The sequence below is a fragment of the Sapajus apella genome, unplaced genomic scaffold (genome assembly GCF_009761245.1).
Source record: "Sapajus apella isolate SASKATOON/1434 unplaced genomic scaffold, GSC_monkey_1.0 scaffold71, whole genome shotgun sequence".
Taxonomy (NCBI): domain Eukaryota; kingdom Metazoa; phylum Chordata; class Mammalia; order Primates; family Cebidae; genus Sapajus; species Sapajus apella.
Genome location: NW_022437011.1, coordinates 4455138 through 4470109, shown reverse-complemented (window position 1 = coordinate 4470109; position 14972 = coordinate 4455138). Strand labels below are relative to the sequence as shown.

At 38.7% G+C, this 14972-nt stretch overlaps 1 protein-coding gene across 1 annotated transcript in view; it reads left to right on the top strand.

Moving 5' to 3' along the window:
• Window positions 1-13773, top strand: part of STK32A (serine/threonine kinase 32A) — a 142878-nt gene extending 129105 nt beyond the window's left edge. Inside the window, exons 10-13 of the mRNA XM_032250312.1 lie at window positions 1654-1779; window positions 3573-3701; window positions 11999-12063; window positions 12443-13773. Of these exons, the coding sequence (XP_032106203.1) occupies window positions 1654-1779; window positions 3573-3701; window positions 11999-12063; window positions 12443-12536 (414 nt within the window). The 3' untranslated portion in view covers window positions 12537-13773. The remainder of the gene's footprint in view (window positions 1-1653; window positions 1780-3572; window positions 3702-11998; window positions 12064-12442) is intronic.
• Window positions 13774-14972: the final 1199 nt, after the last annotated feature.

Genomic DNA, 14972 nt, shown 5'->3' with positions numbered 1-14972 from the left:
CAGTCTTCCTCTCACCACAGGGCCTTTGCACATGCTAATTCGTGTTCCTGGAACATTGCCTCCAGTCCTAGTTCCTCCAGTTCCTCCTTGAGAGCAGTACTATCTAATATGTTTCACTGGTTCTAGTCCATGAATTGTTTTACAGGTCTATTGTAAGTAAAGAAATTGAGAGAAGCATTTAGAAACTTTTATAGCAATTGGACACTGCTGTAGCATCTAAATACATGATCAGTGCACTTGTCTTATTGAAGAGGGTCCAAGCTTGTTTGAGTGATGTTGAACTCAAGTCACAAGGTGTCTATGTGGGTTGCTGCAAACTGGCAATGTACAATAAGACCACACACTGATTTCAGTAGATTGGAAATTGAAACAGGCAAAAGCAAACAAAAAAAACTGGACCTTCTACATAGTTTGGGAAGCACAGATTTAGCTCTTAGCTCAGATATCACCTTCTTGGTTTTCAGTTCAAAATTATGACGAGCATTTTTGTGATCCTTGGGTTACTTACCATTTTCCACTTAGCTTCATGAGGGTAGGGACCATGTCTCACGTGTGTACCATGGTATTCTCAGCATCTAACACAGAGCCTGAGAAGTGAAATTTGACAAGTTTTTGAATAAATGAGGTCCATAGCTTTCATCAGATTTTCAAGGTACCCTTATTCATCAAAAAGATGAAGAACAATTATAGTAGGAGCTCAGTACTGTATACTGAGTGATGATACAAAACAAGAATGAGGAGCCCAAGAGGAATGGGCCTAGATTGTTTTTTTTTTCTTAGGGAGGAAATTATACAGGTTGTGGCTGGTAATGGAGAATAGCTTTTGAGGCTAAGGAGCTGTCAAGTCATCATTTGTGTCTCTTGTTTTTGGAGTCAAGTTCCCTATTTTGGAATAGGGACACTGTCATCAGTAATATCAAAGATGTAGAATGGGGTATCATTTTCCATAAGCAAATTCTGCTTAGTTCCAAGACAGCCCTGCTTCACTCCATGAATTACACCCTGAGGTTTTATGGTTGTCATCTTCAGAAGCATTCTCAAGTGGGACTGACATTGCCTATTTGAGCCATATGAATGGTGTGATGTTGGCTCAGGAATGGTTAAGGGGGCAAAAACCTTTTATCCCAATTAGCAAAATCTAGAACACTAACAGTTACCTTAGTTATACCTTATCTATGCCACCCACAATGTATTTTAGTTAGTTGTAAAAACAGCTAAAATTCTTAGTATGAAATGAGTTTCACTTGTGAAAATGTATCAACATTTGTCACCATAGGTTTTCTACCAGGCACTGTATAAAGCCTCCCACTAATCCTGACTGCAATCTTATGAAATGGATTATTATCCTTTTTTTTTTTCACATATGAGTAAACTAAGATTTAGGGAACAAATTTGCCCTTAGTAAGTAGAGGAGTCAAGAATCAAAGATATATTTGACTTTGTAGGACCAGCTATTTTTACTCATCACATTGCAGAATCCTACATACTGTTCATTCTAACTATGTATTACCTACGTTGTTTATGGGATTAGGGATGGGGGACACTGCCTTTTTTCCTTCAGTCCTATACTTAAATACTTTTAGAGGGAATTTGTATGGTTTTTTTGTCCTTCTAACCTTTTTTTATGACTTTGATGTTTGTATTTTTTGGCAGCTACTTGAACCTAATCCAGACCAACGATTTTCTCATTTGTCTGATGTCCAGAACTTCCCATATATGAATGATATAAACTGGGATGCAGTTTTTCAGAAGAGGCTCATTCCAGGTTTCATTCCTAATGTGAGTCAATCATCACAAACCCATAATAACTCCCATTCAGTGCACATTACTCTGTGTGCCAGTTTCACACATTGTCTCATCAGATAATCACGCCAGTGTTACAAGAGAGCCCAATTCCCATTTTACAGATGAGAAAATTGAGACACACACAGGCTAAGTTTGTCACCAAAGGACACAAAGCTAGCAAGTAGTCAAGCTGGGTTTCTAATCAAGATATATTTGCAACTTCAGTTCTAGCTTTCAACCATTTTTTGTGGCGTGTTTTTATTGAAAGGAAGTCCTAGTTCTCCAAAGGGTCATTCTCATGAATCTGCTGATTTTTTTTTAAGTTTTCTTTGATTCTAAAGATGCAGAAGCTTGTGTCCCTGGAGATCTGTGAATCAAAGAATTGAAAATTGTTTGAATTGGGGTGAGGAACTTATTTTACCATTTGCTCCTCCTCCTTTGTTTGTTCTATCTCAGGGATTTATATTTGTAAGAACTAATAACCGAAGACACATCATTCCCATTGGATGGGTACTCAGCCAATGGACTTCTATGGTCTACAGCATTCTGCTGGTAAGAGCCAGAATCCAAAAGCTTAGGCCAACAGTCCCAAGCGAGGCCTCTAGCTCCTTCTCTCTGCCTAGAACTGGAATTATATGTTCAGATGTAGGTATATTGGGCAGAATAAGAGGCTTCTAAGGGGCCTGTAGAACCAATGCAGTTTTCTGTTTTGACTGTTCATGGCAGCTCAAGCCTGTAATCCCAATACTTTGGGAGGCCGAAGCAGGAGAATCAGGGGTTCAAGATCAGCCTAGGCAGCATGGCAAGAGTGTGTATCTACAAAAAAAAGAAAAGAAAATTATCCAGGCGTGGTGGTACTTGCATGTGGTCTCAGCTACCTAGCAGGCTGAGGTAGGAAGATCACTTGAGTCCAGCAGTTTGAGGCTGTATGAGCAGCGATTGTGCCACTGCACCCTAGCCTGGGTAACAGAGTGAGACCCTGTCTCAGAAAAAAAAAAAAAAGTTTCTTAAGCCCAAGTGAGGCATTTGCTGTGGCAAAGTGAGAGTGTGATCATTCTTGTACAAACAGCAGTTGGCATGCTCCAATGAAAGGGTCAGGAGAAAGTGCAAAGTAAGAGAAAGGAGAAAGCAGTGTGGTGGAATTGTACCTTATGGAGCAAAGGGAGGATAGGTCTATGTTCTTACCTCTCCACTTTGCAGGGTTCAGCAGGGGCAACTTGTACCATAATTGACACATGACACAATAAAGGTCTAGACACCACCAACTCTTGCTTCCCCTCGTCCTTCCATGTGCTGCGTCCCTGCAATTAGCCATCAGTGCTGGCTCAAAAAGAGTTCTACGTTGTGCTTCCCTGACTTTAGTGTGAATCAGGGTCATCTGGGGAACTTATTAAAGTGCAAATTCTTGGAACTCACGTTCTGAAATCCTGATTTGGGAAGGCTGGTTAGAGAACTGGGAAACTGAACGAGCAGCTTAGGTGATTCTGATCTACATCTTTATTAGAACACACTTTGGGAAACATAACCTAAAAGCTTCCACTTTAGAATAATAATTGTAAGTTGGCTTTTGTTTTACTCACTGAGGGCTAATTGAGAGTTTAGAAAAACAAACGAAGAATATGAAAAACAATGTTTGCAATAAATAATGTAAAACTTAGAGTGGGAACCCCAGCTTATTATTTATGAACTGCCTCATTAAGACTAAGTCTTATTTTCCATATTAGGTCTGGTTTGTTTTTTAGAATGATACAGGGATCTGATGATTGAGCCAACTATCTTTCTTGCAGAAAGGCAGGCTGAATTGTGATCCTACCTTTGAACTTGAGGAAATGATTTTGGAGTCCAAACCTCTTCACAAGAAAAAAAAGCGTCTGGCAAAGAAGGAGAAGGAGATGAGGAAATGCAATTCCTCTCAGGTAAACAGGAACCCACCAAACTCAAGGTCATGGGCATCCCCACAATGGCTGCAATATCTTTGAGAGCTTCTAGTGGGAGGTCACTTCACACCCTGCTTTTGCTGCTTAGTGGAACAGGAGAAGTTGAACGCCCAGGCTTATAAAAGGGCAGACCAGAGCTGCTTGAGGATCCTAGCAGCAACGTTTTACTGGTAGGCCTTCCCTCTAGAGCTCTGCCGTTAACTTGACTCAGTTATTTTTCTCTTCCAGTTCTCAATTCAAAATTTATAAGTTTCCTGGGGGAGGAACTTTTTGGCCAAGCCTAGGTCAGGATATGGTTCATAAAATTATGTTTAAGGGGCAGGTTTCAAAGTACACACATGGCTGCTTTGAGGAGTTGCTGAAAGCAGCCAACTAAAGATGGTGTCTATTCTTTGCCCCAAGTAGAATTTTATGATATCAAACCTCACAGAAGAGTGTCTGTTCACAGGAACGATGGAATTCTAACATGGTGGAGCACGATTGCTGGATTTCAGGCTGAGTTAAATTAATTTTGTAACTAAGTATAGTGTTCTCTGTCAGAGTCAGAGCTCAGATTTCAGTGTAGTAACTTGCAAGCACTCAGTAAGATTTTATACTCACATGTGGCTCTATGAATTATAATCATGATGAAGTAATAAACATTCACTTTGCCTCTAAAGATCATCTATCCATCCGCATGACCATTCATCCATCCATCCATCCATCCATCCATGCATCCATCCATCCATCCATTCATTTAGGCTACTATTATTTAGTAACTATTATCTGCCAGGTCCTGTGCTAAACATTGGAGTAAGAAATGATTGAGATTTAATTTCTGTACTCAATGCTGTCCCTTTTCTCAAAGATTGTGTAGTCTTCTGGTAAAGATGGCTCTGCAAAAAAATAAGTATCCCCCATGTCCTTAATTTCTCTAATTGTCAGCGGCTACTAGATATTTCAATGGACAAATTAACCAAAGTTCATATCTGGGTCCTGTTTGACCACAGAACTGGCCTCTTGCCAGATTCCCTTATGAAATGTTTTCTAGGACCTCCAAGGAATGCTTAACTCATCTTGCATGTAGCTTGTCACTGAACTGTCTTCTTCCCAATGGTCTGTTCTTCATGATCATGTCATAACCAGCCCACTTCTCCAGACTCACTGCTTCCCTTGACCCAGCAAAACTCAGCTCAAGCTGGGTACAGGCCTCTCTGATAACAGGACATAATGTACAGTAAAAACCAAGAGATCATTTTTACTATACATTTTTAAAATTTTAGAAATAACTGAGCAATTTGGGAATAACTTTTGACCATGTCTACCATGCTCAACATGATCTGCGCATCTTTGTACTATCCCTCTCTGACCCTCACTTAAAACCCTCCAACCTCACGGGCCCTGCAAACTCTCACTCCCAAGCATTGGACTTTTTGTTCTTCTTCAGAGCCCTTGCTCTTCTCTGTTCCTGAAATGTTCTTCTCTTGCATCTTCCCATGGGGGCTTTCACTCATTCTTTTTACCTTAAATGTCACCTTCTCATTTCTGTTGTTGAATTATAGGAATTTTTTTTTTTTACATATTCTGGATATTGGACCCTTATCAGATATACGAACTGTAAATATTTCCTCACTTATTCATTCTATGAAGCCAGTGTTACCCTGATTCCCAACTGGACAAAGACATCCCCCAAAATGGTAATTACAAGCTGATATCTCTTATGAATGTAGATGCAAAAATCCTTAACATACTAGCAAGGCGTTCATCTGGGTTTTGACTTAAGATGTTTCTTCTTTTTTAATATCAGTGTTTATAGCTATAAAGTTTCTTCTGAGCACTGCCTTCACTTATCCCATAAGTTTTGAGATGTTGTGTTTTGTTTTTAATTCATCTCTAAGTATATTCTGATATCTCATGTGATTTCTTTTTTTGACTCATTGTTTAAGAGTATTTTATTTAATTTCCATACATTTGTGAATTTTCCAGTTTTCCTTCTGTTATTAATTTCTGCCTTCGCTTCAATGATTTTAGTCCTCTTAAAATTTTTGAGAACTGTTTTGTGGTTTCTTTTAACTTTGAGCATATTCAAGACAATTGTTTTAAAATCTTACTCTAGAAAACTCAATGTTTGGGCTTCCATAGGAACAATTTCTGTCCATTTATTTTAAGTCTTTAAATGGTGATACTTTCCTGTTTCTTTGTGTGACTTGAGATTTTTTTTTTTTTTCTGCTGTTGAAAACTTAACATTTGAATATTACAATGTGGTAACTCTGGAAATCAGATTCCTCCTTTCTTCATGCTTTGCTATTTTTGTTTGTTGAAGGCTGTAGTTGTCCATTTTTTAGTGACTTCTCCAAAAATTTTGGCAAAGATTGCCTTCTTTGTTGTGTCATCACTGAAGTCTTTGTTACTTTAGCTTGTGCTCAGCTAATGTTCTGACTGAGATTTAACACCAGGAACATTTTTAAGTTGCTTTTCTTTTCTTAACTTAGTATTCATTTGGTTCCAGTACACCTTTGACTGCTTTCTGGAGTTTTGACAAAACTGGTTTTGACAGTATCTGCTTGTTTTGTGATTTTTTTTGCAAGATGGGAGCTTGGAACTGCTTATGTCAGCATTTTTCTCTAGATTCTTCTAATTTTCCCCCCAGGTTCTAAAATAAAAGGTATTTTTCTTCAAAATAAAGAATAGTCTTTCTTCCAATAAGTATCAGGAAGATTATGAGCTATCTTTCCAATTATTCACTCTATCTTCTCTGTTTTACCTTAAGGCTTTTAAAATGTGATGGTCAATCTTACCTTATTATATTATTAACATGTTAATTAATTAATTAATTAATTCAAATGATTGTAAAGTTCCTGCTATGTTAGGAAATGTTTCTGACTAGGTGGTCAATGCTATGGTTAGATAGATACACAAAGTGCTCTAGGAATTGCTCACTGGACCTTAGTGAAGGATTAGGATAGGCTTTCCAGGGGAGGCAACTTTGGACCTGGTTCTCTAGATTGAACAGAAATAGTGAGGATACAAGAAACGACAAGAGCATTTTAAGGCTGTCACATCCTCAGGATAGAGGTAGATCGTTAGTGTTTCAGAGGAAATAAAATGACAGGTGGTTGCAGATCCTAGGAATTACCCATGCTGTATTCAAAAGGCTGTGACATTCCTCATCCTCCATTCCTTTAATCTTATCTAGAGGCATTCACCGAAGTCATTCTTTCAGCCAAATCTAACAAGAACATCCACCATATCAATATCATGTTATCTGTAGGTTAGTCTTATTTCCTGCCTCACTGTGTATAGCTCAAAGTCACCTTGTCACACTAGGGCCAAATTCATCACTGTTTAGGTACCACCTCAGAAAAGAGTCAAGTGTTGGCAGGGGAATTCCATTCAAGCCACAAGCCTAGAGAAGGAGCTCTCTATTCTGGGTTCTCTATTCTGCTCCACTGGTCTCTGATCCTGTACCAGTACCATGCTGTTTTGGTTACTGGAGCCTTGTAGTATAGTTTGAAGTCAGGTAATGTAATGCCTCCAGCTTTGTTCTTTTTGCTTAGGATTGTCTTGGCTATTTGGGCTCTTCTTTGGTTCCATATGAATTTTAAAATAGATTTTTCTAATTCTGCGAAGAATGTCAATGGTCATTTAATGGGAATAGCATTGAGTCTATAAATTACTTTGGGAATATGGCCATTTTCATATTGATTCTATCTGTGAACATAAAGTTTTTTTTTTGTTGTTTTTTTTTTGCGTCCTCTCTGATTTGCTTGAGCAGTGGTTTGTAGTTCTCCTTGAAGATGTCCTTCATTTCCCTTGTTAGCTGTATTCGTAGGTGTTTTTGTAGCAATTCTGAATGGGAGTTCATTCATGATTTGGCTCTCTGCTTGTATATTATTGATGTCTAGAAATGCTAGCAATTTTTGCACATTGATTTTGTATCCTGGGCCTCAGTATTTTAAAATTTACTTCAGGTGATTTTATATATGCAGCCATAGCTGAGATACACTGTTATAGATCCTGGGCTGTGATAAACTAGAGGAGCATAACTAAAGTTTTACATTTTTCTCATGTCTCAGTTTCCTCATTTATCAATGGAGCTGGTATGTGTATCGACTTCATAGGCTTGTTCTGAGTAAATTAGTGCATGTAAAGTGCTCCGCAGAATGTTAGCTGCTGTGGTGCTTTACTTTCCACTGCACTTCCTGACTCCTAGACTTTCTTTTCCTTGGCTCTTTTCATGCTCATGTCAGATGCCTCGGTTGTTTCTTTCCCCCCAGAATATCCTCCACTTTTTCTCTCTCAGCTCAACATCTTTAAAGTATGCAATCAGCAGACTGCCATGCCACCTAGTCTATCGCCTGTTGAGGCAAATTCCCTAAATCCTCTTGTTCTTCTCCTGAAATTTCCACCTGCTCTAAATTCTTACAACATTTCTAACGCAATCTCCAGCTATGATACTTTAATCACTGTTTCCTCTGCTCATCCTAATAGGTGAGTCCTAAGATTTTTACTTCTGAGTCACAGATGATCCATTAGTCCTCCATTCTTTTTGCTTCCCCCTTACTTCATATTCTCTTTTTGGCTACTCCAGTTAATGTATCCCTTTGGCGACACTTCTTAAACTTTTCCACCTAAAGCAGAGGAAAGAGAACATGTTGAACATGAATGCTTTAAAGATCATGGGGTCTGAAATGTCATAGCACAAAATTATCTCCAAGTGTACATTTCATATCTTTGTTTAAATAAAATAATTATATGGTAGAAGAAAAAAATCCATGTGGATTTTTGCATGTCACTCAATTGTAACCTTGATTTTTAATGCTAAAAAATATTTGTCCTAAAATCTTGGGGTAAAAGCGTTGCTCCGAAAAGCTTCAATCAGATTACGTTTGTCCTGTAGCTGCCTTTCCCCTGTGGCCCATACTGGAAACCCTCAGGATTACAAATGCTACTGTTTGCAAATGAGAGTGAAATACAACAAAGCCTCCTCTTCTCCTTTGTCTTGTTCCCCATCCCCCTTCTGTGCTTTTGATAGTTTCCTCTCCTGTCACCTAAATAAGTACTCAGAAAGAAAACTCTCCAGTACTGGAGAACTTAGCATATTCTAATTCCTACATTTAAAAACATTTTAATGACTGAATAATTTTTTTAAAGAATAATATTTTTCATCAGAAAAAATTTGGAAGTATTTTGTTGTAGACTTTTAAAACATTTGATCTGGGTTTAATTCTGTCCTGGGACTGGTAATCATCTTTTTTTGAAACTAAATTTTTTCATTATGATGGAAAAGTCATCAATAGATGTTGAAAGCTGGACAGTATAGTGTCAAAGCAAATGCTCTGCATGTCTGCAAGAAAGTCACAAATAAAGAAGGCTCTGCTGACTAGAAGAGAAGGATATTTAATCCACTCCAGTATCATTGTTGAGGAGAACATTCTATCATTATTCAGTATAGAGATGTTTTTACACTATTCACAAAATCCAGGTAGAACCTCCAAGACAAATTTACAATAATATTAGCTTTTAGATTAATAATTGTTTTTTTAAAATATGTATTAGGCTCTTATGTAGAAAACAAAAAGGAGTTACAAACTGTTGTTACAATAATCTTGGTTTTTGTAATTGTCCAATGTTTCTACACTTACTGAGAGTTTTATTTCTCTCTATAGCTTCAAGTTACTGTCTCATGTCCTTTCATTTTACTTGCAGGGCTCCCTTGGGCATTTCCTGTTCATTTCCACTAGGACAGGGAAATTTCAGTGGTAATGAGCTCCCTCCGTTTTTATCTGGAAACATCTTTGTTTCTCTTTCACTTTTCAAGAATAGTTCGCCAGATGTGGGATCCTTGGTTGACAGTTTTTTTTTTTTTTTTTTCTTTTAGCACTTTGAAGATATCAGCCCACTGTCTTCTGGCCTCCAAAATTTCAGATGAGAAATCTGCTGATCATTTTATGATGTATATGACAAGTCACTTCTCTCTTCCTGCTTTCAGGATTATCTTCTTGTCTTTGGCTTTAGAAAGTTTGATTACATTGGCTGGGCATGGTGGCTCACAGCTGTAATCCCAGCACTTTGGGAGGCTGAGGCAGGCGGAATACTTGAGGCCAGGAGTTTGAGACCAACATGATGAAACCCCATCTCTACTAGAAATACAAAAATTAGCCGGGTGTGGTGGTGTACACCTGTAATCCCAGCTACTTGGATGGCTGAGGCAAGAGAATCTCTTGAACCCAAGAGGAGGAGATTGGGGTGAGCTGAGATTGTGCCACTGCACTCCAGGCTGGGTGAAAGAGTGAGACTCCATCTCAAAAAAAAAAAAATGTTGATTATATTGTGTCTTAATGTGAGTCTTTTTAAATTCATCTTACTTGGGGTGCACTGTGCTTTTTTGGATTTAGGGGCTCATACCTTTTAGCTATGATTTTTTTACATATTCTATTTTCCTTTTTCTCTCTCTTCTCTTCTGGAAATTCCACAGTACATACACTGGTTTGCTTGATGAATACATCAAGCAATAGTGAACAGGCCCTACTGCAAGCTTGTCCAACCCATAGCCTGTGGTCCACATGTACCTCAGGATGGCTTTGAATGTGGCTCAACACAAATTCATAAACTTTATTAAAACATTGGACAAGCTTGGACAGGGTTGGAGAAGCTTGCTGTAGGGTCTGTTCACTACTCTTCAATCCACACATTCTGTAGGCCAGGGATGTCCATTCTTTTGGCTTCCCTGGGCCACATTGGAAGAAGAGGAATTATCTCAGACCACACATAAAATACACTAACACTGTTGATAGATTTGATGCGCTAAAGAAAAATCACCCCCAAAAAATCTCATAATGTTTTATAAAGTTTATGAATTTGTGTTGAGCCACGTTCAAAGCCATTCTGAGTTACATGTGGCCCACAGGCTATGGGTTGGACAAGCTTGCTGTAGGGTCTGTTCAGTATTCTTCAAACTTTTTTCATTCTGTTCCTCAGATTCAATAATTTTCACTGTCCTGCCATCAAGTTTGATGCTGATTCTTTCCTTTGCCTGCTCAATTTTGCCTTTGAAATCCTATAGTGAATTTTTAAATTTCAGTTATTGCGCTTTTCAGCTCAAGAATTTCCTTTCGGCTTCTTTTTAGGTTTTCTATATTTTTATTAATATTTTACTTTTGTTTGTACTTCATTTTCTTGATTTTCTCTATATCTTCCTTTAATTCTCTGAGCATCTTTAAGATAGCTGTTTTGAAGTCTTTTTCTAGTAGATCTGCTATTTGGTCTTTTTAAGGGGTAGCTTCCATTGATTTACAGTTTTTTGATTGTGAACGAGCCATGCTTTCCTATTTCCTGCCATATCTTGTTTTTTTTTTTGTTTTTTTTTTAATGTATTGGACACTTGAATCTAATAATGTGATAAATCTAGGAAATTCAGATTTCCCCCATCCCCAGGGTTTGCTGTTTTTTGTTATTGTTTTTATTTTTATTTTTTATTATTGTTGGAAGCTGTCTGCATGCCACGGATCAGCCAGAGGTGTAAACATTAGGTCTTCTTAGATCTTTTCTGAGCCTATACCTTTCCCTGGGCGTGTGCAGTCACTTTCCAATTTTCCCCACGTATGCAGTTGTTTTTGAATGTCCTTGTCTTTCATGTGTGGCTCCCAAAAGAAGGAAAGGAGAAAAATGAAGGGAGGGAAAGGTGCTGGCCCTTTGATTCTCCTAGAAGTCGCTACAGCCTGCGGAAGAGCGGCTTGCAACAGTGTGCGGGAGGTCCAACAACAATGGCTGTAAAGCTTTGTGTTTGCACCTCTGTGATCAGAAGCAGCAGTGATGGGAGCATATATCCTTAGTATTTGGAGAACATGATTCTTACTTTCCACCCTGGCTCCCACAGGCTGAGTGCAAACTGCTCCAGAACATGTGTGTTCTCAGCTCCCTCCCATGGGCTAGAGGATAATGGATGGATAGCTGCTGCTGTGCTAAGACCTTAAATTGGCCATAATTAACTGTACTTTGCCACCCAAGCCTTCTCTGAAAGTTGCAAGCTTAAAATAGACTCCAGAATTCTAAAATAGTGACATCGGACAGATTCTGCCAGTGCAATGGCTGTCTAGGAAGGGAGCCCCGATTCCTAATGCTTCCTATTCTGCCAGCTTCCCAGAATCTTCTCCACATAGCATCCATTTTGAAGGTACTTCTCAAGTTGGGGCTATTCATTGAATAAAGTGTCAATAGGTTATTGGATGTTTAAGGGTCCTCATTTTTCTGCTAACTATACCTCTACTTTTTTTTTCCTGTGTTCACCTGGAAGACATGTCTTCTTCAAGAGCACCTTGACTCTGTCCAGAAAGAGTTCATCATTTTCAACAGAGAAAAGTAAGTAATCCTGGGAGAACAACAGCCCCAGAAATGATGGCGTGTTTCAGCCAGACTTTACTTGCAGAGAAAATATATTTTTAACCTTTTAAAAATTATTTTCTAATTGGAAAAAATGATATTATCTATTATAGAAAATTTATAAACATTTTTGTAAGGTATGTAAAATTTTTTAATTGATAAATTAGCCTAGCATCAAGTTTTTTATGGGAAGGGAAGAGGGATTAGGATTTAAACACTTAAATATCAAAGTCTTTTAGAAGATTTACTTGAGTCATGCTTATTTATAAATTATTGGGCTTAATGTTATTTCAAAAGCTTAAACTTTTCATTTTCTTTTTCAAAGAATAAAACCTCTTTTTTTTTTTTTCTTTTTAAGAGTAAAAAGGGACTTTAATAAAAGACAACCAAATCTAGCCTTGGAACAAACCAAAGACCCACAAGATGAGAATGGTCAGAATAACAACCTATAAAGGCCTCATGTCTTCTTCTTGGGACAATCTCATGCCAGGAACTTCTAATTACATACGTCAAGAAAAGCTGACAGTAGTTCTTCCCACTCCACACGTCATGACTTAGAAAATGTGAATGAATATCTTTCAGAACAGGCACGACACAGTGAAGGATCCTGGGCCTGAGCTCCTGGGATGTCATTTCATACCAATCAACTGTGTGATCTAGAGCAAATCACTCAGCCACTTTCTGTGCTTTATTTATCTAAAATGAGAGGGTTGCACTACATGAGCCATACCCTGCCTTTTTAGTGCTGTGTTATTCTAAACAACCTTTATTTTTATTTTAAAATGAATATATGAATGTAGATCTACTTTTTCACTCTAATTACATAGTGACAAATGGACAAGCAGACACATGACTCAATGAGACTTTTCAGACCTAGAAAATTTTAAAAAGTGGTCAGAATCCCCCAGCCTACTTGGATGAGGATAAGGAATTCTATCAGGGAGGCATGGATAGGATCAGATTAAATGTAACATAGATGGATGAGGGTCTTCCAGTGGCGTGCTGGAGTCAGCATCAGATTTGCTTATCTCAGGGGGCTGGAGCCTGCCGTGCACATCACTTCCCAGCTCCCTCTTCAGCCATGTGAAGGGGGTGACTTGAAATTGGTAATAATGGGAGTATTTACACCATGAAAACTGGCAAATGCTAGTTTCTTCCCTCCTAGAAGCCAATTGCTAAATATTAGCACACTGATCTCCTTCCAAGAAGCATGTTCCTTGAGGGCTAATTGTCCCCTGAATATTCGCAGAGAATTGTATCTGGAGAGGACCAGAAGAGAATGTCGTCACACTGAAAGTATGTTCACTTTGCAGTTCGGCAAAGTTGCATCTTACATGGGAGTTATAGTCTAAGTTAGAAATGAATTTAGAAGATAGGAAAATTTACCATAAAACCCCTTAAATTACTTATAACATACAAGAAGTATCTTTTTTCAGTGAAGCCCAATTACAGTGTCACCCTTCACTAATGAAACAAGTCATTGTTTCTGTTTCATTTTGATTTAGTTATTTTTATTTTTGGTCTCATTTGGCTAATACAAGATGAGCTAAAATGTTGCACAAATTATACTTGTCTTTATAGACTAGAATTACTCTTTTTTTTTTTCTTTTCAGGCAAAGTCTCACTCTGTCACCCAAGTCGGAGTGCAGTGGCATGATCTCTGCTCACTACAACCTCTGCCTCCTGGTTTCAAGTGATTCTTGTGCCTCAGCCTCCTGAGTAGCTATGATTACAGGCATGTGCCACCATGTGTAGCTAATCCTTTGTATTTTTAGTAGAGACAGGGTTTTGCTATGTTGGCCAGGTTAGTTTCAAACTCCTGGCCTCAAGTGATCTGCCCACCTAGGCCTCCCAAAATGCTGGGATTACAGGCATGAGCCACCGTACCTGACCTTAGAATTACTCTTAGACCAATGGAATGCCTGCACATCCAAGAGGGGCAAGTTCATGGAGACTAAAGGAACAGTGGTATCATGTCTCCCTCCTACCTGTGTTTACTACAAGAATGGCAAGCACATTTGCCTACTTATTTAAAATATCACTGATGTCTCACTTTTTCTTTTTCTTTTTGTTTTTTTGAGACAATCTTGCTATATCACCCAGGCTGGAGTAAAGTGGCACAATCTTGGCTCACCACAGCCTTTGCCCCCCAAGTTCCAGAGATTCTCCTGCCTCAGCCTTCTGAGTAGCTGGGATTACAAGTGCAAGCCACCACACCCAGCTAATTTTTGTATTTTTAGTAGAGACAGGGTTTCACCATGTTGGGCAGGCTGGTCTCGAACTCCTGATCTCAAGTGATCCACCCGCCTCTGCCTCCCAAAATCTTTATATTTTATTGATTGATTTCCCAAGCACAAAGTTTAATTCACCTAAGTGAGATGTGCATATGATGAAACTCCACTGTACAGACACACAGATCTTTGCAGAAGAACTATTTTTGGCAACCCACATGCCGCTGGATAGGCTCAAGAAGTGAACAGGTTTGGTGGGGGATTGTTTTCACCTCTTGGCTACTCACTGTACCTAAACCTATCCTTACTTATGGAGAGCATCTGTCTCACCAAGATGGCAATAAGCTGGCAACAGGGGAGACCTGACTGATGCCCATTTGGGAAGCCAGACAAGTGGAAACAAGTCAAAGAAACAGAGATGGCTGCCTTTTATGCAAGGCTTTTCCATAAAGAAGTTACATTGGGGTGACCAAGAATGAGTAGAAAGCCAAAGCTAAACTTTAGCTTGGCATTCACCATTTTCTCCTCACTGAGCGAACAGGCCCTAGCTTCGGGCAATGAAATGGAGCCTCTCTAAGAGCAACCATATTTTGATCACATAATTAATAGCCAGCTCTTTTGTTGTTTGATTCCTTTTCCCTACAGTTCCCACATCGT